Source organism: Sapajus apella, unplaced genomic scaffold (assembly GCF_009761245.1).
Source record: "Sapajus apella isolate SASKATOON/1434 unplaced genomic scaffold, GSC_monkey_1.0 scaffold85, whole genome shotgun sequence".
Classification (NCBI taxonomy): Eukaryota; Metazoa; Chordata; class Mammalia; order Primates; family Cebidae; genus Sapajus; species Sapajus apella.
The window spans coordinates 2,835,353-2,863,113 of record NW_022437025.1 but is presented as its reverse complement, the minus strand read 5'-3'; the positions used below and the strand labels follow the sequence as shown (position 1 = coordinate 2,863,113).

At 48.6% G+C, this 27,761-nt stretch overlaps 2 protein-coding genes and 1 long non-coding RNA gene across 18 annotated transcripts in view; 2 read left to right on the top strand and 1 right to left on the bottom strand.

Moving 5' to 3' along the window:
• GRK4 (G protein-coupled receptor kinase 4) overlaps nt 1-15,214 on the bottom strand; it is a 64,442-nt gene extending 49,228 nt beyond the window's left edge. For 5 of the 15 annotated variants that reach the window (XM_032253994.1, XM_032254000.1, XM_032253996.1 and 2 more), the window contains exons 1-3: nt 14,979-15,154; nt 5,487-5,582; nt 1,628-1,740 (exon numbers count right to left, since the gene is read on the bottom strand). In XM_032253994.1, coding sequence (XP_032109885.1) covers nt 1,628-1,740; nt 5,487-5,582; nt 14,979-15,030 — 261 coding nt within the window. In that variant the 5' untranslated portion in view covers nt 15,031-15,154. Of the gene's footprint in view, nt 1-1,627; nt 1,741-5,486; nt 5,583-11,500; nt 11,586-13,387; nt 13,822-14,978 lie in introns of those variants that run through there. The other 10 variants (XM_032254003.1, XM_032254006.1, XM_032254007.1 and 7 more) reach the window with 8 other exon arrangements.
• Nucleotides 15,215-15,703: 489 nt separating this feature from the next.
• NOP14 (NOP14 nucleolar protein) overlaps nt 15,704-27,761 on the top strand; it is a 27,826-nt gene continuing 15,768 nt past the window's right edge. For both annotated transcript variants that reach the window (XM_032253993.1, XM_032253992.1), the window contains exons 1-4: nt 15,704-16,097; nt 21,912-22,046; nt 22,563-22,704; nt 26,491-26,630. In XM_032253993.1, the coding sequence (XP_032109884.1) occupies nt 15,903-16,097; nt 21,912-22,046; nt 22,563-22,704; nt 26,491-26,630 (612 nt within the window). In that variant the 5' untranslated portion in view covers nt 15,704-15,902. The remainder of the gene's footprint in view (nt 16,098-21,911; nt 22,047-22,562; nt 22,705-26,490; nt 26,631-27,761) is intronic.
• On the top strand, nt 18,160-18,658 carry LOC116534007. Its single transcript, XR_004261546.1, has 2 exons — nt 18,160-18,496; nt 18,589-18,658. It is a non-coding gene; the product is annotated as an uncharacterized LOC116534007 (long non-coding RNA).

Here is a 27,761-nt window from a genome sequence, read left to right as displayed (position 1 = left end):
TGATCAAGAAACAGGGCAAACAACCATGCCAGGTGCCATGAGAGGGAAATGAACAAGATGCAGCCCCTTCCCTTGAGAAGCTCACAGAGCCTGTCATCACCTATCACAAGGATGGTCAAAGCAGTAAGCGCAGCAAAATAGCACAATCGGGCATTATTTCTGAACCTACACAGTGGCTATAGAAAAAGCAAAAACATAACCTATTACTGCAGTCAAATGGCTGTCGCCTCATAGCGATAGGTAACATGACACTATCAGAAGACTAAAAAGAAACAGAGTTTCAACAATGCAGTTTAGCTATTTTAACATAAGGAAGAACAGCAGGTCCCTAAATTCTTAAAATATAGCAGCTTGGCAAACATTACCCACTGCATGAAAACTTATACCCAGGTTCCATCCGAGAACTGAGTAGGCATGCCCCACCACATTGGAACTCTGGCTTCAAAAAGAACTGGCCAGGCGCAGTGGCTCACTCCTGTAATCCCAGCACTTCGGGAGGCCAAGGCAGGCAGATCACCTGAGGTCAGGAGTTCGAGACCAGCCTGGCCAACATGGGGAAACTCCATCTCTACCAAAAATAACAAAAATTAGCTGGGTGTGGTGGTGCATACCTGTAGTCCCAGGCTATTCGGGAGGCTGAGGCAGGAGGATCCCTTGAACCCAGGAGGCGGAGGTTGCAGTGAGCTGAGATCATGCCATTGCACTCCAGCCTGGGGGACAAGAGCAAAACTCCGTCTCCAAAAAAAAAAAAAAGAAGAAGAATCACCTTATTCTAGCAACAGTGCCAGAAAGGAAAGGGCTGGGAGAGGTCTGGGGGAAGGAAGCAAACAAAACAGCTGCAAATGCTTTTCTGAAAGAATATATGATAAATAAACATATATTTTCAAGTCTTTAAAAAGCTGTGTTAGAGGAAAAACAAATTCAGACTCAATGATATGAGACACATCATATATGTCTGCATACGGCAAGTGCTCCGTACACATCTGCTGATACAGCTAGGGCAGACCAAAGCTGAGAGAAGGGTCATAACCTGGCACAAAAGTAGCAGCATTTTTCCGTTACATTCTCCCAATTTTCTGTTGGTCACTTGCTTCTGAATTTCATAGTTTTGAAGTTGTAGGCTTGCCAATGGTATCCATAAAGATTTGGAAACACAAAATTTCTTTAAGGAAATCACAGTAAATCTCAAACAGGATACAGAGGAATGTTAGAAAATTTATTGAACACAGTAAATTGCATCCAACATGATCATTCTTCTTATGCAAACTTTATCCCTTCCGTAGGCTTCTAGGTTAAAGTGTTTTTAAGTTCAGAGCATTGGCCAGTTGAGTGCAGAAAGGACACTTTTCCGGTGGCTGAACAAGCATTGCCATCTTAGTCTGTCATCTTCATACAAATTAAAGCCCCAGTTTCAAAGTCACTCAGTGACAACATGTGATGCTCCAACACTTCACATGTAATTCTACACGAAATACCACTTTATACTAACGGGGTTTCCGTACTAAAAAGACAATATGAGACCAAGACGCCAGTCCATCCACTCCTACATCACTGCCCAGGTCTAGTTTTTAAACTTTTAAAAGCTCAAGATTGGGTGGGCTGCTCAATATAGAGATAAGCTGCTTACCACTGCATCCAAGAATTCAATGCGCCTCTTTAGGGTGGCTCTGGTATCACAGAACTGCCTGAAGAGAAGTCTTCCTATCGGTTGCTTGTCACAAAGGCTGCTATAATCCTTTTCTGGGTGAAGACAAGGGGTAAGAAGCAAACAAATACAATCATTACAATCCACCACATGCTGTCCTAAGACTGTTTTCACAATATTTCTTCTTCTTCTTCTTCTTTTTAGACAGTCTCCTTCCTCTGTTGCTCAGGCTGGAGTGCAGGCAACCTCCACCTCCCAGGTTTGAGCAATTCTCCTGCTTATCTGATAAGCACCTAATATCTAGAATATATAAAGAAATCTTAGGCCGGGCGCGGTGGCTCAAGCCTGTAATCCCAGCACTTTGGGAGGCTGAGGCAGGTGGATCACGAGGTCAAGAGATCGAGACCATCCTGGTCAACATGGTGAAACCCCGCCTCTACTAAAACTACAAAAAATTAGCTGGGCATGGTGGTGCGTGCCTGTAATCCCAGCTACTCAGAAGGCTGAGGCAGGAGAATTGCCTGAACCCAGGAGGCGGAGGTTGCGGTGAGCCGAGATCGCGCCATTGCACTCCAGCCTGGGTAACAAGAGCGAAACTCCGTCTCAAAAAAAAAAAAAAAAAAAAAAAAAAAGAAATCTTATACCTCAACAACAAAAAGACAATCCAATTTTTAAAATGAATAGAAGATATGAACAGACATTTCTCTAAAGGTTTACAAATGGCCCATAAGCACATGAAAATATGCTCAACATCATTAATCATTAGAGAAATGCAAATCAAAACACAGTAAGATACTACTTCATGCGCACTGGGATTAGGAAAAGTGGGGAAGATGTGAAGCAACTGAACACGTGGCTGATGGGACATAACGCGGTGCCGTGGTTTGGAAAAGAGTCCGGTGTTCCTCAAAAAGTTAAACACAGAATTACCATATGACTCAGCAATTCTACTTTTCTTTGAGACAGAGTCTCACTCGGTCACCCAGGCTGGACTGCAATGGCACAATCTCAGCTCACTGCCACCTCTGCCTCCCGGGTTCAAGCAAATCTCCTGCCTCAGCCTCCCGAGTAGTTTGGATTACAAGTGCGTGCCTCCACACCCAGGTAATTTTTGTATTTTTAGTAGAGATGTGGTTTCACTATGTTGGCCAGGCTGGTTTTATACTCCTGACCTCAGGTGATTCACCTGCTTTGGCCTCTCAAAGTGCTGAGATGACAGGCATTGAGCCATCACACCCAGCCCAAAAATTTTTGTAATTTTAGTAGAAACAAGATTTCACCATGTTGGCTAGGCTAGTCTTGAACTCCTGACTTCAAATGATCCACCCGCCTCAGCCTCCCAAAATGCTGGGATTATAGGTGTGAGTCACCATGCCCAGCCAACAATTCTACTTCTGAAGACATACACAAAATAAGTGAAAGCAGGGACTCCAACAGATACTTGCACACCAATGTTCCCAACATAATTCACACAGCCCAAAACTGGGAACACCCCAATGTCCATCCACAGATGAACAGATAAGCAAAATGTAGTATATCCATGCAATATCCAACTTAATGTCACTCATCTGTACACTTAAAAAGTTATTTTTGTTACGTATATTTTATCATGATTTTCAAAAGCCTCGCACATAAATACTCATAGCAGCATTATTCGTAGTAGCCAAAAGTAGAAAACTACTCAAATGTCTATGAACTGATGAATGGATAAATAAAATGTGATATATCCACATAACAGAATGTTATTCAGCAACAAAAAAGAACGAAGTACTTTGACAATATTATGCTAAGTGAAAAAAGCCAGTCACAAAAGACCACATAGCACGTGATTCCCTTTTATGTGAAATGTCCAGAGCAGGCAAAGACATAGACAGAAAGTGGATCTGGGGTTGCCCAGCTCTGGCGGTACAGGGGGGAATGTGGAGTGACTGCCAATGGGCGTGTCGTTTCTTTCCGGGGTGCTGAAAATGCTGTCAAGTTTATTGTGGTGACAGTGTCACAACTCAATATATTAAAAACTACTGAATTATATACTTTAAATGGATAAGTGGCATGGCGTATGAATTACATCTTCAGGAAGCAGTTGTTTAAAAAACTTAGTGGAGTTAAAACAATGGGGGAGTTAAAACAATGAGTGAAATAATAGCTCCTTTATGCCACCTGCAACTCATTTTGATAATTACTTCAACTTTCTTTAAAAGGAACTACAAGAGTATTAAAGGAAAGATGAATTGGTTTGTAGAAATAATCTTGGAATAAATGTGTCCTGCCGGGCGCTGTGGCTCACACCTATAATCCCAGCTCTCAGGGAGGCAGAGGCGGGAGGGCAGCTTGAGCCCAGAAGTTCGAGACCTGCCTGGGCAATACAGCGAGACTTCGTTCTTTTGAAAAATAAAAATAAGGCTGGGCGCGGTGGCTCACGCCTGTAATCCCAGCACTTTGGGAGGCCGAGGCGGGTGGATCACGAGGTCAAGAGATCAAGGCCATCCTGGTCAACACGGTGAAACCCCGTCTCTACTAAAAATACAAAACATTAGCTGGGCATGGTGGCGCGTGCCTGTAATCCCAGCTACTCAGGAGGCTGAGGCAGGAGAATTGCCTGAACCCAGGAGGCGGAGGTTGCAGTGAGCCGAGATCGCGCCATTGCACTCCAGCCTGGGTAACAAGAGCGAAACTCCGTCCCAAAAAAAAAATAAATAAAATAAAAAGGAATAAATGTGTCCTTCCTACAGATAACACAAAGCTCAGAAGCCAAGAAGAAAAAGGCTGACATATTTGTCTCTATAAAATACTAAAACCTCTGTATGAAAAAAGACACCGTATGCCAAAGGGAAAAAAGGCAAATTTGTAAGATATATCCACATTGGATATAAAAGGATAACTTCTTTTATATATAAAGGGCTTTTACAAACAAATTAGAAAAGAGGGTGGATCACAAGGTCAAGAGATCAAGACCATCCTGGTCAACATGGTGAAACCCTGTCTCTACCAAAAAAAATACAAAAAATTAGCTGGGCATGGTGGCGTGGGCCTGTAATCCCAGCTACTCAGGAGGCTGAGGCAGGAGAATTGCCTGAACCCAGGAGACGGAGGTTGTGGTGAGCCGAGATCGCGCCATTGCACTCCAGCTTGGGTAACAAGAGCGAAACTCTGTCTCAAAAAAAAAAAAAAAAAGAAAGAAAGAAAGAAAAAGGAAAAAATTTAAAAACCCAGTGACAATGTTCTACCCCATCCATAATCAACATAAGAAACCATTTTCAAACTCCAGTTTAGCACATATTAAAAATACTGGTAACAACCAGTATTAGCAAAGGCATGAAAAAGAAAGCTTGTTACATACTGCTGGCAGAAAGGTAAGCTGGTATCATCTTTTGGGGTGATTTAGCAACATCAAAATTTTAAATGCATGTGCCCTTTGAACGGAAAACTCTATCTTTAAAAAGTAGTTATGATTGCTCTATAGACATGATTCTATATCTGACTTCTTATGCTCAGGTTAGGACCTGTCGTTACCTCTCATTCTTTATAGTTGCAGAGTATTCTGTTATATTGATATACCATATTTTTATTTGACTAATCCTTTCCTGAAGATCATTAGAAATTTTTCTTTTCTTTTTCCTTTCTTTCCCTCTTTTTCAAGCCAACAGCCAACTTTATAACTGCAGATCAGAAAATCTAAAGGGTTTTCTTTTTTTTCTTTTCCTGAGAGGAATCATGAAGATATAGGGGAATTTATCATAAAACTTTTGAAACAAATACGGAACTCAAGAAAGAATAACATCTAATGAATGGCCTAATGCCAGCGGCACTACCCAGGCATACGTAGGCACTATTTACTCACCAATGGAATGTCTGAGCTCACTGCACTGGCTGACAGGAGGCAGCATCAGTAACTCCCTCCATTTTTTACTACGACCACTTTTTTTGCCATATCCTCCTGAATTTGGGAGAAAAAAGGCAATTTTTTTTAACAGTCAGAAATATCCAATTATAACAACTACTTCCACTAATACATCTTATCATTTCTGTTTGAGTGGTTTGGGTACCTATGATGAGTAAAAATACATGCTTATAATAATTTTTCTTATCTGGAAAGCTGCTTAATGAAGTATAAAATTCCTAGGTGATAAAGGATTATAAATCGTTCTACTATAAGGACACATGCACACGAATGTTCATTGCACACTGTTTACAATAGCAAAGACTTGGAAACAACCCAAATGCCCATCGATGATAGACTGGACAGGGAAAATGTGGCACATATACACCATGGAATATTATGCAGCCATCAAAAACGACAAGCTCACGTCCTTTGTAGGGACATGGATGAACCTGGAAACCATCATTCTCAGCAAACTGACAGAAGAGCAGAAGATCAAACACCATATGTTCTCACTCATAGGCGAGTATTGAACAATGAGAACACATGGACACAGGGAGGGGAGCATCACACACTGGGGTCTATTGGGGGACAATAGGGGAGGGACAGTGGGGGGTGGGGAGTTGGGGAGAGATAGCATGGGGAGAAATGCCAGATATAGGTGAAGGGGAGGAAGGCAGCAAATCATGCTGCCATGTGTGTACCTATGCAACAATCTTGCATGTTCTTCACATGTACCCCAAAACCTAAAATGCAATTAAAAAAAAAATTCCTGGGTGATGCAATCTGTCACTGGCTCTACCAGTTAGAAGCCATGGTGAGCCTCAGTTTCCAAATCTGTAAACCAGATCTAATATGACATATTGTTCAGGGTTGCTTATAAATATTTATCAAGAAATATTTATTGAGCAACTACTATGTACCAAACACCTTCAAAGCACTGGGAATACGATGGTAAAAAGACAAAGTCCCTCCCTTGCATTCTAAATGGGGGAGTGAGATGATGTGGCTCTGTATCCCATCCAAACCTCATCTCAAACCTAACACCCACATGCATTTGAGACGGGCGTGGTGGGAGTCCCGTAACTGGGTCATCAGGACGGATTCCGCATGCTGTTCCCATGATGAGGGAGTTCTCAGGAGATCTGATGGGTTTTTGTTTTTTTTTAGATGGAGTCTCACTGTGTCGCCAGGCTGGAGTGCAGTGGCACAATCTCGGCTCACCGCAAACTTCACCTCCCGGGTTCAAGTGATTCTCCTGCCCCAGCCTCCAGAGTAGCTGGGACTACAGATGCACACTACCATGCCCAGCTAATTTTTGTATTTTTAGTAGAGACGGGGTTTCACCATGTTGGCCAGGATGGTCTTGATCTCTTGACCTTGTGATCCACCTGCCTCAGCCTCCCAAAGTGCTGTGATTATAGGCATGAGCCACCGCGCAGGCCAAGATCTGATGGTTTAAAAGTGGCAATTTCCCCTGTGCTCTCTGTCTCCCTCTCGATCTTTCCTGCCGCCATGTCAGATGTGCCTTGCTTCCCCTTTGCTTTCCACCACGATTGTAAGTTTCCTGACGCCTCTCCAGCCACGCAGAACTGTGAGTCAATTAAACTTCTTTTGTTTATAAATTACCCAGTCTCCGGTAGTATCTTCATAGCAATGTGAAAATGGACTAATACAGGGAGAGAGATGCACAAATCAGATCATGATAAGTGATAAGAAAAACCAGCCAGTCATAGAGTGACAAACAAAATCCAGGTGGAGGGTGCCATTTTGACTAAGGTAGGATCAGAGACCTCCCTGTGAGGGTCACATTTGGGCAGAGACCTGAAGAATGTGAGTGACAGTCTTGGGAAGTTCTGGGAGAAGAGCATCCACGGTGAAACAAGAATGGTGGAAAAGGCTACAGTATTATACTTTAGAAAGATCTGGTAAACAAGCCCCATTTTTTTTCTTTAACTCAGAGAAATAAGCATCTTCAATCTCCAGCCTTCAGGACGGCTAAAATTTTACTAAATATCCAGAACATAATGGCTTAGGCTGGGTGACTAAGACTCCAGGACAATTTGGAAGAATTGGGACACCAGGGGAAAAGCCACATTGCCTTGGGAGATGACGAACTCTGTCTTAAATACGATGTGTGTGGAAAATTGTAAGAGACAGACATTTGGAAGATGGGTAGACTGGGGTGAGCCCACAAGACACTCAGCTAGAGAAACAGACTTGATATCTGCAAAGAGATAACCATCAAAGATGCAAGCGTGTCTTTCTCAGCCTTCATTTCGCTCTTCTACTCCCCCGACTCAATACCTCAACCGAGATCATGAGCTCTGGACTCATGTTCCACACCACCAGATGTCCAGAGCACCTGACGTTCAACATGTCCACCTTAGATTCATTAGCTTCCCCCTCAAATCCAGTCCACATTTTTTCTTTTTGTTAAGATTTGATTATTTAACAAACGTAACAACCACCTGCCAATGCCAGAGAACATGCTTAAATGCTGCATCAGTGACGGCCATGTCCCGTGTCACTGAAGGGTGGGGAAAGGGGATGGTGCTCCTCCTGTCGCTTCACGGAGAACACAGAAACTCATTCCAGAGAAGCAGTAGGTTCTGAAAAAAGGCCGTCATCTTTGGTTATGGCTTTTTTTTCAGGGCTCTTGCCAGGTCTCCCTTGAGTTGAAATAAGAACTGTTCTTTGGGATATGCCATTTTTGCCTGACCTCTTAAAGGAGCACAGAGCTGAGCCGTCACTTGCCCGATGCACTACTCTGCCCTCTGTGTTCCGAACGTGGACAACAAGCATGACCTACAAGTGCCCTGGGGCATGGCTTACGTCTTCAGTGGTGCCTCTGCGCCCGAGCTGCCAAATCACTGAGTAGAGATAAAGTCCCTCTTGCTCTTATTCGTATTTCACTATCTCTTGGTCCCGGGCCTCTCCCAAACTTTATACTACTCAAGTAGCTAGCAAGAAACATGGCAGCCTGGCTGCTACGTCCTTCCTTTCCGAAGCCTGACACTGTCTGGAGGCTTAGAACCAGTACTTCCACCTTGTCAGGAGCCGAGCAGCAAGGCAGACAGGGCCTGGATGAGGTGATGATGGCAGCAGTGGCCACGGCCGGTGGGAGCCAGGAACAGGTGGGAGTCCCACCCCCTTGTGGGTTGGTGGGGCGGAAACCCAGCACTACTGAGAGCAGCTGCAGGTGCCCAGCCACAGCTGGCAACACGGGCATCCCAGTGCTCTCGGGCCCAGAAAGGCCCCTGCCCCCGCAGGCTTGGAAGTGCCCATTCCCACTGCCTGGCCTCTCGCTGCTCCTGGCACCTGCTCCAACTCTGGAGCAGAGCTGTGGCTGAGCCGGAGCACTGTCACGACCCAGCCAGGTGTCACTGGCCTGTTTGGGGATTTGGCTACTGTATCACTCTCTCCTGATTTCTCAGAAGGTCAAACAACCTTCAGCATGGTGACATGGAACTTTAGCATGAATGACTCCATTTTGGTTTGATTTGTTGGGCCTAGTACAGGAGCTCAGTACAAACCAATGGCCACTGTAAACAGCTTAACAAGATCAAAAGCCCACTATGTTCCTGGGAGAAGTATGGTGCTGAAGAACTTGGATCAAGGATGAAGACAGCCTTGAACTGCTTGAGCCTTCAAACAACTTTCAAGCCCATAAACTTAAATCAGTAGAAGTCCATCTGCAAAGCTCATCACTGCTCAAGAAACCTGTGGAGGTTCATGAGCCTGCCCATCTCAGCTGGCTCAAGGAGGAAAATGACCTAGGGGAGGGGCCATGGGACATGGTGAACAGATGAGGGCAAATCTGGGCACGAATCAAGGAATGTTCCCACCCCCACAGGGCCCCTTCACGGACAGACCAGTGTCTACTGAGGGCACCCCATTCTTCCTTTTCTAAAAGGGAGTCTCTATGATAGTCACCCTGCCTCTGCCCCCCACGGTACGTTAGGTATGAGGAGGGAAGACCATTTGGTTGTTTATGTAGGCTGCTGAATCCTGAGGAGCCACAGCAGGCACTCACAGAGGAAACACGGCAGGAGAGGTCATTTTGCTCTTTGAAGGGAGATTAGGATCCCTGTAAGGGAAGTCTGTGCATGGATATTTGGTGGCTAGAGGGGCAGACATGGCATGGCCAGCCAGCTGTCCTATGCTGATTCCAGACGCACTCCCATGATGGAGAGTTGTTGCCAGGAAGTGTCTGCCCCAGTTGCACTTAGTGGCCACGTGACGCAGCAGCATACAAAACAGGTGTACCACTTGGTGACAGGTGCACCAACATCTCAGAAATCACCACTAAAGAATTTTTTCATGCACCCAAAATACCACCTGTTCCCCCAAAACTATCAGAATAAAAAACAACAAAAAAAGGGCATGCCCACTTCCAGGGTTGGACAATTCTCCATGTTCCCTGAGCTAAGTACTTTCCTCCACGACTGTCAGCTTCTCAGAGGGGGAGATTTGTGTTTTCATTCATCCCTGTATCCCCAGAGCCAAGCTGAGTGCCTGGCACACAATAAACCGTTTTAGAATGAAGATGAAGTAACTGGTACAGTCGTAGAGATGGCATAAAGAGGGCGCTGAGATATAAAGCCAGGTCTGGCTGGCTCCAAAGTCCATGATCTTAACTGCTATTCATACATTCATTCATTCATTCAACAAATATTTACTAAGCATCTAATGTGTGCCAGCCACTGTTCTAGGCACTAAAAATGCAGTAGTGAATAAAGCAAATAAAACTTCCTCCTCTTATAAAGCTTACATTTTAGAGAAAAAGCCCGACAAACACAATACAAGTAAAATTTAGATTATCTAAGATAATAATAAGTGCTGTGGGGAAAAATAAAAGAAGGAAAATAAGGAGTAAATGAGAGCCAGGAATGGCAGTGTGCACCTACAATCCCAGCTACCGGGGAGGCTTAGGCAGGCTCGCTTGAGCCCAGGGGTTCGAGGCCAGCCTAAGCAACATAAGGAGAACCTGTCTCCAAGAAAAAAAAGGGTAAATGAGGGGACGGGTGGTAGCCAGGAAACTCCTCAGGTGAGAGAATAAACCCTGTAAGAAGAACTTCTCGAGAGACAGAGGAAACCGTGTCGAGGCAGAGTGAGCGAGGGCGGATGAGGCTGCAGCGGGGTCTTCAGGCCACTGCAGGGGCCACGGCTTTCACTCTGAGTTGTCTGGGAAGCCATGAAGAGGGTTCGGAGGGGCCAACACGATCTGACTTAAATTTTAGTGGGATCGCTCTGGTTGCTGTGCTGAGAACAGGCTGTCGGGTGGAAAAGGCAGAAGCTGCCCGCAGTGTTCCAGTGAGATGCTGACGGCTTGAGCCACGTGATCGCCGTGGAGAAGGTGAGGAAAGGCTGGATTCTGCTGCGTTGTGAAGCGAGGGCTGAACACGCTGTCCAAGTACTGAGAGTCAGGGTGTGAGGAAGTCAAGGGCAGCTCCACTAACTAAGCATTAACTGAGGTGCAGACGCAAACATCGGGGTGCTGGGTGAGTACTCGGGGTCTGGTGTAGGCTCTTTCTGGTACCCATGGGGCTTCCATGTGGCGATGTCAGGTAGGCAGCAGCGCAGTGAGCCGCAGTGTGAGTGGGGAGGCCCAGCCCACAGGCGTGGACTGGAGAGACAGGAGCTATATTCAAGCCACGGTACTACAAGAGCACAAGGGAGCAAGTGTGGATGGAGAAGGCAAGGAATCCCTGGACGAGGATCGGGGGCATTTGATATTTAAAGGTCTACAAGATAAAGTCTAGACTGCCTGGGAGACCAGCCCAGCAGCGGAACAGGAAGGGTGATGGCGTAGAAGAGCACGCTCACCGAAGAAAGCACGATGCGCTGCACTGGCGCAGCCCGTGGGGCAGCAAGACAAGGACCAAGAACCAATCCCTGTGACTTGGCAAGGGTGGCTTTGGTGAGGTGGTGGAGGGGAGAACTCAGCACCGAGCACCTGACTCTGCACTTACTTGTTTGAAGAGCAAATAACAAGATCAGGTGTGGTGGCTCACGCCTGGAATTCCAGCACTTTGGGAGGCCAAGGTGGGCGGATCACTTTGGTTCAGGAGTTTGAGGCCAGCCTGGGCAACATGATGGAACCCCATCTCTATAAAAAATACAAACATTAGCCAGGGATGGTGGTGTGCACCTGTAGTCCTAGCTACTCGGGAGGCTGAGGCAAGAGAATCACTTGAGCCTGGGAGGCGGAGATTGCAGAGAGCCAAGATCATGCCACTGCACTCCAGCCTGGGAGATAGAGTGAGATCCTGTCAAAAAAAATTTTTAGGAGTAATAACAAACACACACAGCAGTGCACACACTGCAAACCTCTAAACACGGGACCCCCCCCACCAAATATTACTAGAGCTGGGGCATAGAGCTGCACACCACAGCTACACAAGGTCCCCGGCTTGGTCTAAGGGACAGAGTGTCACAGGTTAAAGAGAGAGAGAGGAAGGGGGCCCTTGCCACAGATTCAGGGCGTATGTGCTGAACCCCAGCAGCCACTCTACCCCTCATTCAACGGTCCTTGGTTCCAAAAGTCTCCACTGGCACAGCACTCTCCTGCTGCTCTGCCCAGGCCCGGTCACACTCCAGGTGGGCCGGCTACGCTGTCGATACTACGAGAAGACAAGCAGGCCAGAAGGTAAAGGAACAGGCAAGATGACGCAGAGCACAATAAGTCATGGGACCGTGGCGAGGTCAATGGTGGCTGGCAGGACCACAGGCATTTAAAAGGAAGATCATCCACAGACACTAAAGTCTGGGCAGCATACTGGGTTGAAAACTGTCAGAGGAAAGCTTCTGAGGTCCCCAAAAGCAGGCAGTGAAGTGGGGCCACACTGTTTGAAGGCCCCAGGATCCCCTCTACGGGCTGCCTTCATCTGTTTTGTTTTTTTTTTTTTTTTGAGATGGAGTCTGGCTCTGTTGCTCAGGCTAGAGTGCAGTGGTGTGATCTCAGCTCCCTGCAACCTTTGCCTCCCGGGTTCAAGCAATTCTCACAGTCCTGGCAGCTAGGAAATCCAAGATCAAGACAGATTTGGTGTCTGGTGAGGGCCCACTCTCTGACTCATAGCTGGTACTTTCTTTCTGAGTCCTTCACATGGTGGAAGAAGTGAGGGGTATCTCCCCACTTGCTTTTATAAAGGCAATAACCCCCTTCACGAGGGCTCCTCTCTTATGACACAGTCACCCCCCAAAGGCCCCACCTCCTAATTCCATCACCTTCGTACCTAAGATTCTAACATCAGAATTTTGGGGGAACACAAACATTCAGATCATAGGCGGGGACCAGAGGCTGGGGGGACTAAGATTGACTGATTCTATTTGAAACAAATCCAGGACATGACCAGACTAAGTAATATTATATCAACATTGCACTTCTCAGGACTAGAATGTAACTCTTGCGCTATGTTCATTCATTTCAAAGGTGAATTTTCTAGTACATGAGACAAAGAAGCTAAACAAGGAGCTGTCTGTCCATGAATAGTTCCGTGTCCAAGAAGACACCTCCTGGTACGTCCTGGGAGATACTTGCAAGTAACAAATGCAGACATCAACTTGGAAAAACAGCCCTAAATCATAACCAACACTCAGCATATATCCATGTATTTCTGATACTATATGTTCAACTTCTCTAGCCATTAATCAAACTGTACATCATGACTTTTTGAACACAGGAGCAAATGCTCTCACTCAATGAGGCAGACCTCATAATCACACACCACAGAGCTAATATGAGATATTTCAGGGAAAGAAATTAAAACTTTTGTTTTTTAAACTATCACTGTGGTCCTAGGCTTTGTGGCAGAATCTGGTTTAACGTTGCCTAGCATTTATAGAGCACTTAGATTTACCTCATTAGCTAATCTCTGCAGCATTATAAGGAAGTCAGCCTGGTAGAATTCCTTTTTGTAAATTATATGCAGATAGGAAGGAGGTGTAAAAAGAAAACCGGCTGAGCTCCAATCTGGCTTCTACTAAGGATGATTCTCTTCCATGACCAGTCTGGAGTTCAGGGTGAGGGACAAGAGGCACAGTCAAGTGCTCCACTGAAACGATGGTGATGAGAATGTGCACCGCTCTGGGACTCCCGAGGTGTCTTAAGGGAAAAAGATCCCACCCCCATTCTCTTCCACCCCCATTCTCAGTTCTTCCATTCAAAACAGTGTGAGTTGGTACACAAAAATACTGAGAAGGTGAAGTCTTTGCTCTCAACTTCTTTTTTTTTTTTTTGAGATGGAATCTCAACTCTGTCACCCAGGCTGGAGTGCAGTGGCACACGCAGCTCACTGCGACCTCTGCCTCCCGGGCTCAAGTGATTCTCCTGCCTCAACCTCTGGAATAGCTGGGATTACAGGCAGTGCCACTACACCCAGCTAATTGTTTCTATTTTTAGTAGAGGCAGGGTTTCACCATTTGAGCCAAGTTGGTCTCAAACTCCTGCTCATGATTTGCCCACCTCAGCCTCCCAAAGTGCTGGGATTACAGGCGTAATCCCACTGCGCCCGGCCTTGTTTTCAACTTTTTTTAAAAGATAGTCTTGCTGTGTTTGCCCAGGCTGGACTCTCCTGGGCTCAAGCGATCCTCCCACCTTAGCTTCCAGAGTAGCTGGGACTATAAGCGAGGCCACCACCCCGGCTCCAGATTGTCTTTTAAATATGCAGGCTGGCTGGTGTGGCACCTTGAGTCGGTATTTACCCCGTCCTGCAGCACAAAGTTCGAGCAGAGCTGCTCCGTCACGCAAGGAAATGGAGGAAACCACCAATTCTGTAAGAGGGAAGGGGCGTGAAGAACTACTGCGGCTGGCACGGGGACCTGAGGTCCGAGGCTCTGTTGCCTGCTCTCTTGAGAGGCAAGAAAGGGAGACATGGGGTCTGAGACAGAGGATTGCGGGGGTCTCCTGCTGACAAGTTGGCCAACTGATACCTCCATATTGATAAAAGAATGAATGCTTGCCAGCTTGTCCATCTGTCACCACGTCGTGCTAAGGCGCACTTGACACACCATAAAGCCTCGGATCAAACCTCAAAACCAAGCTGCTATGTTAAAAATAACATTGTCCTGCAGTCGTTCACGGAAGGTTCTCGCCCAGAATGCTTTCCGTGCTGCTCTTCTTTGTCCGCCTGAAGACCATAAAGACGCGGTTCTTTTTCGGTGGGCCAGGTTGTCCGATACCAGCAGGACACTGCCTGCCTCATGCAGAAGCAACGCTGTCACCGAGGTCACACCTAGAGGACAGGACCAGGACACAGGGCCAGACTACCAAGAGTTTCTCTCATCTGGGCCCGGAGATGCGGACTGGGGACCTGGCCAGGGCAGCCTGACGGCACCGCCAGACCCCGGCTCAGGATCCGTGCGGATCTGGGTTCCCCAGTGGGAGGTGTCGGGCTCTCCCGGGAAATCGGGGTTCTCTGGGGCGATCGGGGGCGCCTGCCGCGCACCCACCTTGACGCGCTTTCAGCAGCAGCGAGTTGGCCACGATGTTCTCAAGCTCCATGTCCCGGCGCCGCCGCTGCCGCCGGCGGATTCTGCGAAACCCAGAAGACTGAGGGGTCGGAACACTGCGAGGCGCCGCCGCCTCCGCGCATAGCTCGCCGGGCGCCACCCGCTCCTCCGGCCCCGGACACGGTCCCGGGGGGCCGGCCCGCCGCCGCCGCCACCACTGCCACCAGGGGCGCCGCCGCCGGCTCTGCCTCCGCCTCCGCCGCCACCACTGCCACCACGGGCGCCGCCGCCGGCTCTGCCTCCGCCTCCGCCGCCACCACTGCCACCACGGGCGCCGCCGCCGCCGCCGGCCCTTGCCAGCAGGGGAGCGGTCGGGGCGAGGGGAGGGGGCAGCTCGACGGCGGCGGGTCCCCGCTGTCACCGCCGCCGCGCTGTCGCCCCGGCTCTTCTCGGCCCCATGGCCCTCGCCTTGCGCGCGCAACTCTCTCCTCAGGGCCGGGCCCCCGGGCAGCCCCGAGTCAATGCCGAGGCCCACCCCACGCAGGGGCTCACTGGCGAGGGCGCCGCCGCCGCCGCCGCCGCGACCCGCACCGGGGCAGGCTCCGCGCTAACGGCTTAGCTCTAGTGAGCGCGCCCCTCGCCGCCGCGCCCGGGGCACTACAGCTCCCAGAAGGCCCTGCGCCGGGAGTACGCGCGGGCCGCGGCGCGTGGCCTGCTGGGAGTTATAGTCGCTGAGCCTTTCGGCAAATAAGTCGAGCAAAAGCCTGCGGGCGCGGTGTTTATTTCTCGCGAGCTCCGAGGTGCTGCGCAATTCTCGCGAGACGAGGCCAGGGGGCGGATCCACGGCCCCGCACGTGTTTCGGGGTGTCGCGCGCCGCGACTCATAGGATCTCGGCGCCTTGGGTGCAGCGGGGCGCGCCCGCCATGGGGAAGGCCAAGAAGGTCAAGGCGCGAAGGAAGCCCTCCGGGGCGCCGGCGGGAGCGCGAGGGGGCCCGGCGAAGGCCAGCTCCAATCCGTTCGAGGTGAAAGTCAACAGGCAGAAGTTCCAGATCCTGGGCCGGAAGACGCGCCACGACGTGGGGCTGCCCGGCGTGTCCCGCGCACGAGCCCTCAGGAAGGTAAGCGGCGGGGGTGGGGGGGCGCAGGGGGCGCCGGAAGGCAAGATCTGGGCCGCATGCTGCTCTCGGGCCGGCTGCGTCTGTCTCTGTGCGTCGGTTTTATCGTCTGAGTGGCGGAGGCCGTGACAGGGACCCGGCACTAACTTTGTAGTTCGAAAGCCTCTGCTGTTCTGTGGGCCGGAATGATCTGGAAACTCGCGCCCTCTTGGAGACCCTGCACTCCTGTCATTTCGGTGACTCCTCCAACCGCGTCAGGCGGAGTCAGTCACTGCGGCGGCGCCCTGGACAGCTGCCTGTTAACCCTTCCGCGTTTAGACTTAAGGCCCCGCCGGTTCGGGGGCCGTGGGTAGGGGTTGTGTGGGATGCACCGTTTGATGTTTGAGCGGCTCTCCCTGAAGCGCGTGACCTTGATCCTTGGAAAGTAACGCTATGGAAACTCATTGCTTCCTAGCTTTTTAAATATAATTAAAAAATTTTTTTTTCACTGAGGAACATACAGTCGTAGGTTGGTGAAAAAATTAAGGCACAGAAAGGACAAGTGAATTTCCTAAGGTCACACAGCTGGTAAGGGCTGGCCACATTTCAACGTCTGCAGAGCCTTCTTGGTACCCCGAGCGCTCCTGTTGGAGTTTGCTTCTAGGTTCTGGGAGATAAAGGTAAATACGTCTTGCCCCTGCCTTCATGAGTTCCTGATCTCTATTCTATCACAGTGTGCAAGCTGGGTGGCCTTTGGATTAAATCAGATGTTATCCTTAACTGCACAAAGATGACAGCATGTATAATAGGCAAGATAGACTTGCAGCTGGCTTTGATAAGAACCCCTCATTACACACCCCAGGGCAGGGGTGGGAGAATAAGGTAGTGTGGTCCCGAGAATAGACACATTTGTCTTCACCACTGAAGCCTCTCAGTTTTCTCATTTCTGAAGTAGAGGTAATAATATACATCCTACCCCTCGTGGTGGTTTATGAGAATTAAATAAGGTAGCACATAGCAAGTATGCTCTAAATACTAACTGTTATTCTTAACCTTCTCGTCTTGTCGTTCGAGTCCCGTACAGTCTGGCTGTTGTCCTTGAGTCTTGTCTTGCTCGGTTTGTCCAGAAAGGCCAGCCCCACCTCCCAGAGTTTCTAAAGGGCCAGCTCAGGTTCACCACCCAAGCTCTGTAGCCCAAACAGGACAGGCTGCTCAGACTTCTGGTATTGAGCAGGTCCACCTCACTTCTCTGCTGAAGGCCTGGGAAGGGGCGGGAATTGCTGCTCCTTTTTGGATCTCCAGTGCTTGGCCCGTGGTAGAAACACAAATATTTGAAGAAATCAAAAGTAGAACCTGAGTGCCTCAGGAGATCACAGGAAAACGTGTAATAGGAAAGTCCACAGCTTCTTCCTAGAGGGAATTACAGTCAAGCTCAGCAGGGACAGCAGGTCATTCAGTTGACTCCGAGCTCGGTGACACATGCAGGGGCACGTGTAGCCAGCAGTACGTAGGAGGTCTTGTCATGGGGGCTGGTCCCTTAGAAATAAATGGGCTGGGCGCGGTGGTGCACGCCTGTAATCCCAGCACTTTGGGAGGCCAAGGCGGGCGGATCACGTGGTCAAGAGATTGCGACTATCCTGGCCAACATGGTGAAACCCTGTCTCTACTAAAAATACAAAAATTAGCTGGGCATGGTGGTTCATGCCTGTAGTCCCAGCTACTCAGGTGGCTGAGGCAGGAGAATTGCTTGAACCCGGGAGGCGGAGGTTGCAGTGAGCCGAGATCACGCCACTGCACTCCAACCTGGTGACAGAGCGAGACTCTGTCTCAAAAAAAAAAGAGAAATAAATGGGCTGTCTGGGTTGGCTTCTCTCTACTGGTCGGTTGTAGCACTCGGAGGCACGCAGTCTGGCAGGAAGAGGGCAGCTCTGTGTTCAGACTGCCGGGTTCCAGTTTCAGGATATCACCGTAGAGCCGTGCCTCAGTTTCCTTATTTCTGAGACAATTTATAAAATAAGTTATATTAATATAGTTGTTGATCACTAACTATATTATTAATATGATTGCTGATCCCTTAGAGTTGGTCAGGAATTGTGCCAAGTGTAGGGCATGTTGGGAGCCAGATGTAGGGCTGAGTGCCCCACAGGGTCGTGAGGTGAGCCTTATGCTGTGCTGAGGCGCAGGATCCGAGAAATAAAGAGACAGGACACAGAAGTACAAAGAAAATACAGCGGGGCTCGAGGGCCACGCGACCTATAAGCAGAGTCAGGCAAGGCTGGCGAGGCATGGCTGGCGAGGCTCCGCATGTCCAGAAGCATGAGTATTTATTGTGTATAGGTTAGGGGGCAGGGCAGTGAGTGAAATCATCTTTAAGGATAGTGATAGGGTCATGAGCAATAAAACATGGGGTCCACCCCCATTAGGTCACCTAGGCCAGGAGGTGGACAGTGCACAGCAAGGGACCCGTTCCCACAAAGACAAGGGCCGTGTGCAGTAAGGGGTCCACCCCCATTAGGTCACCTAGGCCAGGAGGTGGACAGTGCACAGCAAGAGACCCGTTCCCACGAAGACAAGGGCCGTGTGCAGTAAGGGGTCCACCCCCATTAGGTCACCGAGGCTTGAAGGTGGGCCGTGCAAAGTGAAGAGGGTGCAGTGTGCGATACTTCTGTCTATGGAAAACTACTTCTAAGAAGATTTATGGGAGGATGCTTTAAGTCACACAGCAGTGACAGAGCTGTCAAGGTTACCGCCACCTTCTGGCAGCTTCCAATGGATTCTATGGGAAGATGCTTTTCAAGCAGCACAGTAGCAAGAGCTGATAAAGGTCATAGTCACCAAGGTGGATTGCCGTTCTGAGGGCGGCCTTCCACAAGAAGGGGAGCAAGGTCCTACAACTCCTTGATCAGGAGGAGTGGCTCTCGCCCCAAGCCTGCCATCCAGCGGGTATCTTTACGATACTGAACGCTGCCGCCTGGGCCATGGATTCTTGTCCTGGTGTAACTTTTCCCTTAAATCATGCTCTGCACTGTGTCTGCTCCAGGCATTCCTCCGATTATGAACTAAGATATAATCATAGGTATATATGTAGGGAAATATTCTTTAGGCACTCATACTATCAACTATTGTACGATTATATATAGAAGATTATATAAAGGGATTTTTCAAGCCCTATTTCTATAAACTAATATATGATTATGTAAAGGATTATATAAAAGGAAATAGCTGAGTAGTAACACTATAAAGTGAAGTATTCCTCAAGCCCTAACTGTGCCAGGGCTCTGCTTAGCTCTCATTCCTCGGTGCCTATATGGGGGGTTACCCACACCAAGTGGTTTATATTTTATCCTCACCATTATGAGGGGGAGGTACTGTCATCCCCATTTTATGCCGTAAATTCAGTATAATGTCACAACATTTATTATAGTTTAAGAAAGAAAGAAGAGAATCAGAATAATGTAGAATAACTGATATTATGTATTTATAGCCTAAGGGTTGTTCTTCACTAAGATTTATCCATAGAATCATATTCCAGATAATGAGAACTCATGTTTTTAGAGGCAGAGATGGCTGATGCTTGCCCCATCTACCTCCTTCCTGCTAGAAGCAAGTGATTCTCCCTCCCTCTGCAGGCACAGACCTCAGAAGTCTTCTCAGTGTAGCCTGTAAGCAGCTTCTGTCTGTACAGAATTCATAGAGCAGTGCAGGCTAGCACATGCAATGTGCTCCCATCTGACTGCCAGCTAGACCTTGTGATGTAAATAGTGGGATGTTGTTTTAAATGTTTACTCTGCAGATAAAGAGTGATGGAGGTCCAGGGAGCTGAACCTCATTCAGTGCTGTGCATGGTTCACTACCGCACCCAGCAGGGCCTTGTTCTGGCACCTTCCTCCTCCGTCTCGAACATTCAACCGATGGCTCCTAAATTCAAGTGACAACGACAGAGCCCTCTGGCCTATGTAGGGACACTTGCTGTCTTTAGACTCCAGTTCAGGAAATTGTGCCCACATGTTTTAACAAACATTTTTTAACACCGACACAGTAGGAAGTTACTAGGGATTAAGAATTCAGGTTGTTTGCAAAGAAATTGGTTCTTGAAGCATTCTTGAAGAAAATGATGAAAATTGCCTTGGAGGGATTTGTTAAACTAATGGATGGCTTCCTACTCTTTAGGCAGCGGAGGGTTTTTGGATGCATTTTAAGTCCACTAGAACTTTCACATTTCAAAGTGAGGTCAGAGAAATGACTTTTTCACATCCTTGTCTCCTGTCCACACGATTAATGTTTCAGTTGACCTCTTCAGATGGAATGTGCTGTAAACGGAAAGGAGGGCCAGGCGTGCTTCCGTCCCTGCCGTGGTGTCTTCTGCCCTTGCCCAGCTGCCGCCTAGCCCCTCACTCTCTCCTTTCCTGCTCTTGTGTTTTTCTTTTGAGACAGTCTCGCCCTGTCGCCCAGGCTGGAGCGCAGTGGTGCACTCTTGGCTCACTGCAACCTTCGCCTCCCGGGTTCGAGCAATTCTGCTTCAGCCTCCTGAGCAGCCGGGACTACAAGCACGTGCCACCATACCCAGCTAATGTTTCACAGTTTTAGCCAAGATGGTCTCAATCTCCTGATCTCGTGATTTGCCTGCCTTGGCCTCCCAAAGTGCTGGGATGACAAGTGTGTGAGCCAGCGCTCCCGGCCTCCTTTTCTCTACTTCCAGCTCCTGATTTTGACCTTAAGTGGGGGTTTCTTAGCCTTTAAGTTCACCTCCAACCCTGGAGAAGTCACCTATGTCTGGGAGCAAAATCTGGCCTGCCTCCTTCTGAAACAGAACTTGGAACCAGAGTGGCAATGACCAGGTCACCACATACTCCCTCCTGCCACACGCACACATTCCTTCAAAGTGACTTCACAAAGTAGAGGAATCCCTGAAGAAAGCAAGGAACACTAAAGTCTGTGGTTAGATCAGCAGTTTCCAGTGTCTGCCAAGGCACCAGTTTGTGGTGGGTTTGTAAAGTGCTGAATTGGATCATTCCAGCGCCTTCCATTGCATCTAGATTGTGCCTTGGTGCCAGTTCCTTCTGGAATCACTGTGTCAACACCAGTGTAACGGCAGTTCCTTAGCCAGTAGAAGAACTTTGGCAGCAGGGAAGAGTTTGCAATGTGGCTGTCTCGGGTTGCAGAGGCCGCACGCCCCTTACCCACCTCGACCCTCTCCCAGCTTTAGGGGATCCCAGCCTCCAGGACAGCCGACTTCGAATGATATTACACTTGTTCTTCTTTTTGTTGCTGCTGGGAAAATAGCAAATGATTTGATACTCGCTCTCTGTGTTAAAATGCTGCTCCTCTTGGTGTTCTAAAGGGTGAAGCCTAGACTGTGGTGGCCTCCCTCACTCGTTTATGGCTTTGGTCTAATATGAACCCGCAACTGTACATTGCTTAGGAGTGCCTTTGACGGGAAATGGTACCCTCTTCCATGTTGGAAGGGGTCTAACCCTGTGTCCACTTTTCCAAATGATTCTGGCGCACACTTCCTCAAACTGTAAGGCAGCTGTTGTGTCCGAGGGAGCCGTTCAGGCCTTGAGCTTGACCAGTGTGCTTTTTACGCTTCCTTTTGGCGCCGACAGACTCTAAAGAGGTAAAGAAAGTGATTGGTCCGTTATCATCGAGAGAGTTGTTTTGGTCTTCTCAAAATTCTGTCGCTAGTAGAGCAAGCCTGTCATAGAGGAAAGCAGATTGTGTGTGAACTCTGACGTCACTGAGCATCGCCCTGAACTTCAAAGTGTGCACTCTTCTCATGTCCCCTTTAGTGGAAATCATGAGTTTTTTTGTGAGATTGTGTTATGACCTGTTTTCCAGCGTACACAGACTTTACTAAAGGAGTACAAAGAAAGAGATAAGTCCAATGTATTCAGAGATAAACGCTTTGGAGAATACAACAGCAGCATGACCCCCGAGGAGAAGATGATGAAGAGGTTTGCTCTGGAGCAGCAGGTATGGAAGGAAACTGGGGGAGGGCTTTTGCTGTACATTCACAGAGAAGCCAAGCTCAGGGAGAAGTCTGATTCTGCACGTTCCGCATGTGCCTGGGCACTCGTAAGGTCCGGGGCATAGCCCTTGAACCCTCCGCTTACCTGGCTAGGCCAAAGGTGAAGCTGCCCCTTCTGCAGATGTTAGCTGAACGGATACGTGTCTTTACTATGCGGCAGCAGTGTGTCCTGGAGTTCTCAGCTGAGCTGCTGCCTTCAGCTCTGTTGGGTGGAGAGCCAGGGGCCTGAGCAGCATTGCTGGGACGGATAGGGGCCCCAGCATTTATTGAAGAATCCCCCCCCCGCCATGAGTTCTGTTTATGTCTGAGTCATTGCCAAGTTGACCCAGGATACTCTTTAAGCCTGCTTAGGCTGCATTGTCATATTTCAGATATCATGGAAACACACACATATATATATTTTTTTTTTTGCTATGAAATGAATGTGGTAATTTTAGGAAACTTTTTTTCTCTTCTGTCAGCGACATCATGAGAAAAAAAGCATCTACAATCTAAATGAAGATGAAGAATTGACTCATTACGGCCAATCATTGGCAGACATCGAGAAGCATAATGACATTGTGGACAGTGACAGCGACGCTGAGGATCGAGGGGTGCTGTCTGGTGAGGCTGGGGTGCCCTGCACGGGCCTGTGGGCATGGAGCCAGGGAAAGTCTGTTTTTTGTTAGACTTCCTCCTGCACTTCTTGGAGGAACTTTAAGATGGCGTATAGATAGATGCCTTTATGGGCCAAGAAAGCATGTTGATATCCATTATTTCATTTAAACCTCACAGTGGCTGGTTCCACCCATGAGCTCAGAGAAATAAGGTGTTTTGCCCGATGCCAGAGTCAGAGCCATGGGTAGAACCCACCTCACCAGCTCCAGGTGGCTCACTGAACTGCACTACTTTGCTCCCCCCATTTTATAAATTCCAGCCTAATATTTGTACCAGTGGTGTTTATGTCGTTCTTTTAGCCTTTACTTACTATGGAATTATGCCAGTTTGAAGAAAATAATATTGAGCCTCATATCTGTAGATAACAACATGAAGCAGATGAATGTTGGCCTTAAATAACATTAACAGAGTTTAAGGTTCAGTTCGGGCTGACTGTCTCACACCCTCTTTGTGAGACTTCCGTCCCGCTTCAGTTCGGGCTGACCGTCTCGATCCCTCTTTGTGAGGCTTCCGTCCCGATTCAGTTCGGGCTGACCGTCTCGATCCCTCTTTGTGAGGCTTCCGTCCCGATTCAGTTCGGGCTGACTGTCTCGCACCCTCTTTGTGAGGCTTCCGTCCCGATTCAGTTCGGGCTGACTGTCTCGATCCCTCTTTGTGAGGCTTCTGTCCTGACATCAATTACTTGGCATTTCCTCTAAGTTAAGTAGGTCTCATTTCCAGCATCTTCAGAACAAAGCTGCACAAACCTAAACGGACTCAAAGCTTTGTCTTGTTAGTGTGTGAAAGTTAAGGCGTTAAAGCCTTGGGCTGCCTTTTGATACCTGGCTAATCCAAGGGGCAAAGGGCTTAGGAGTTAAGGCAGCAAGCATGTGGTGCAGAGCCTGCCATCTGTCACACACCAGGAGGAGGCCCCACGACTGCTCGGGCTCACAGGCATGAAGACAATGGCCAGTTATTTAGACTCCGTGCGCTCTCTTTGCTTTTTTCATTGTTCAAGACTTCTCGTGTGCCCTGAGCTGTAAAACGCACTCCTTGGGGAGATTCTGACTCCCCAAGACTGAAGGCAGCTGCCTTGCTGTGAGCTTGGCCAGTGCATTCCCCTCGTGGCCAGGAGGTGCTGAAGTTACATTCCCCGGTTTCTAGAGCAGAGGTAGGGCTCAGTCTCTCTCGAATAACAGGTCCTCGGAGTTCAGCTGTTCATTCCTAACTTCCTAGCCTTTGATTTTGATTATGAGCTTACCAAACCCAGGTGATTTTTATAAAAGAAAAGCCTCTTACATGTGAAAATAAATATACTGACTGCAATTTTTTAAATGAGTCATGGGGAAACATATTCTTCCTTGTTCAACTGTCACATGGTATGTTCGCTTAGATTAGGAGAATTTCATCCTAAAAACCACCCCATGAGCTAGGTGTTACCCACTTTACAGCAGCGGAAGCTGAGACTGAGGACAGGAGTTGGTGGTACTTGCTCACGCCTCATAGCCGGGGGGAGCGGGGTTTCAAATGCCAGGTGGCCTGACTCCTAAGTTGTAGCTGCTGTGTGCTGTTCCACCTACTATAAAATACACTGTGTTTGGACTTCAGAATAAATAGATACGTAAAAAAGCTTTCTAACCAAATCCTTTTCTGAATCTTTTATATAATTAATACAAGCTTATTAGTTGGTATTTTACAAATATTTCTTTTCGGAAAATACTGTAATGGTACATAAACACCATGGAATACTGTGCAGCCATAAAAAAGAATGAGATCATGTCTTTTGTGGAAATGTGGATGGAACCGGTGGGCATCCATCATCCTTAGCAAACTAACGCAGGAACAGAAAACCACATGCTGTACTTTCTCACTTATAAGTGGAAGCTAACTGATGAGAACTCCTGAGTACAAGAAGTAAACAGCAGACATGGGGACCTACTTGAGAGGAGGGGAGAGGAGCAGAAATGGTCACTGTTGGGTACTTAGTACCTGGGTGACGAAATAATCTGTCCGACAAACCTTGACACAAATTTACCTGTGTAACAAACCTTCACATGTTCCCCCAAACCTAAAATAAAAGATTTTTAAAAAAACAAATGGAAAATATTATGATCAATCTTGGATTACTAGAATACTGAAAGTAGTGTTTTCTGATATGCCGAGTTTACCAGGAAGGAAGTCATTCATTTCTGGAAATCAGGAATCATTCATTCATTCACTTACCAATACTGGTTTATGTGCCAGGCACTGTTCTCGATTCCAGAGAAATGGCAGTGTCAGAACAAAAAGCTGTGCCCTCTTTCAGCTCACATTTTATGGAGACACCCAAACATGAAACAAATATGTCACCAGATTACGCTGTCTGATCAAAGGTGGAAGTGCTGTGGGGGAAGAACCAGGAAAGGGTGGCACATGACATTGTGGAGTCCTGTTCAGTCACACTGGAGTGCGGTAGCTTGACCACGGCTCACTGCGGCCTTGGATTCCTGGGCTCAAGCAGTCCCCCATCTTGGCCTCTGGAGTAGCTGGGACTACAGGTGTGCACTGCCATGCCTGGCCAAGACTTTGCTTTTACTTGAGAAAAGTAGTCGAGGTGTTGGAGCCAGGGAATTAGGACAAGGCCAGCGGGCTATCCCAACAGGTCGGATGTAGATGTGGGAGGCAGGCATCAAGGGCGACTCCACGGGGGTGTGGCCTGGGCATCTGGGAGGATGGAACTGCCATTCGCTGACGTGAGAAGACCGTGGGACAGATGGGTTTGGGGCAAGTTTGAAACGCTTGTTAGGCATCCACGGGTCAGTGCTGGAGGTGCAGTCTGGAGTTCAGGGAGCATGCAGGCTGGAGACAGGATGGATGCTGTCAGCAGAGAGTGCTGAATGGGCTGCCAAGAGAATAGGAGTAGACAGAAGGGAGACAGCAGGAACTGTGGCCTTGGGAGTTGGAGAAGAGGAGACAGAGAGGCCCGGCGGGGTGGGCTAGAAGCCAAGGAGAGAAAGCCTTTCTAGGTGAGTGAGTGATGAATGTGTCGAGCACTGCTGGTAGTGAGAGCAAGACTGCGGACTCACCCGTCAGTCAGGAGGACTGCACTTCAGAGGAGAGGCGGGGGAGAGTCGCAGAGGGGCTTGAGAAGGGAGTGGAGGTTGGGAACCCTCCCTGCTGGTCAGAGAGCTGCTGGCATGCTGGAGCCCCAGCCTGGAGAAGCTGTGTAAACATTGGTTTCTGTTACAACGTGGGCCTTTGGGTAAATCATTTCCCATCTGAGCCTCTGTTTTCATTTGAGAAATTGGGTTTTTAAAGGTTTCTTTTATCCACATTTGATGTTTCCTGCAATGTTGAAGGCTGAAGATGGGTGGCCTGCTTCTACGGCCCTGCCCGAGGAGGTGGGAGGGACACAGGCTGTGCCGCTGATCCTGGGCGACACTCCCTACCAAGACTCCGGGTCCAGCTTGTTCTGGGCTTGCCAGTCTTCACTAGAACTAGGACAACCAAAAATAGGTGCTCAGTGTTTTCAGCCAGTTGGGTTATAGCCAGTTGGGAAGTTAATGGGACTGGGTTTTCTCAGAGTGGCTCACCTTGGGTATTCCTCAAGTGCCATTGTGCCTGTGGTCTCGGGCCAGCGGTAGTGTGAGCATTGTTTTCTCAAATGTGGAAATCTCCAGACTGCTCTGGGGGAAGCGCTGGCAGAGTGCTACAGGAAACGCTTCCCACGCCGGGGCTGGGCTTCACTGTGGGGTTTCTGTCTTTTGCCCCCAGCTGAGCTGACTGCTGCTCACTTCGGAGGAGGTGGTGAGCTCCTTCACAAGAAGACTCCACAGGAAGGTGAGGAGCAGGAGAAACCGAAGTCCAGGAAAGAGCTGATCGAAGAGCTCATTGCCAAGTCAAAACAAGAGAAGGTGGGTTAGTGAATGTCCTTGATCATCTTCCCCACGGAAAGACAGGCTCACCAAAATGTGTGTGAACTTTTTTCCCTGTACATTTTTAGGCTGTGTTTAATATTTTATATGAGTTTAATAACAGCATTTATCGTGAATAGATTTTTTTTTTTTTGAGACAGAGTCTTGCTCTGTCACCAGGCTGGAGTGCAGTGGTGCAATATCAGCTCACTGCAACCTCTGGCACCCAGGTTCAAGCGATTCTCCTGCCTCAGCCTCATGAGTAGGTGGGACTCTGTAGGTGCACATCACCACACCCAGCTAAATTTTGTGTTTTTTGTTTTTTTTTTTTTTTTTTTTTGAGACGGAGTTTCGCTCTTGTTACCCAGGCTGGAGTGCAATGGCGCGATCTCGGCTCACCGCAACCTCCGCCTCCTGGGTTCAGGCAATTCTCCTGCCTCAGCCTCCTGAGTAGCTGGGATTACAGGCACGCGCCACCATGCCCAGCTAATTTTTTGTATTTTTAGTGGAGACGGGGTTTCACCATGTTGACCAGGATGGTCTCGATCTCTTGACCTCGTGATCCACCCGCTTCGGCCTCCCAAAGTGCTGGGATTACAGGCTTGAGCCACCGCGCCTGGCAAAATTTTGTATTTTTAGTAGAGATGGGGTTTCACCATGTTGGCCAGGATGGTCTCAGTCCCTTGACCTTGTGATCCACCCACCTCGGCCTCCCAAAGTGCTGGGATTACAGGCATGTGCCACCGCGTCCAGCCGTGAATAGAAATTTTTACAATCACATCAAGCATATACCTCTGTCAAGTTTTGGTTCCTTTGCCTTTTTGTGGTGTGTGTTTTGTTTTATTTTGAGGCGTGGTCTCTGTTGCCCAGGCTGGAGTGCAGTGGCACAATCAAAGCTCGCTGTGGCCTCAAACTCCTGGACTCAAGGATCAAGTGATCCTCCCACCTCAGCTCGCCGAGCAGCTGGTGTGCGCCACCATGCCCAGCGAAGTATGTTTTTAGTTTCTGTGGAGACGGGGTCTTGCTGTGTCCACCAGCTGGTCTCAGACGCCTGGCTTCAGCAGTTCTCCCACCAGGGCTTCTAAAGCGCAAGGTGAGCCACCGCACCTGGCACAGATGGGTTTTTTGTTG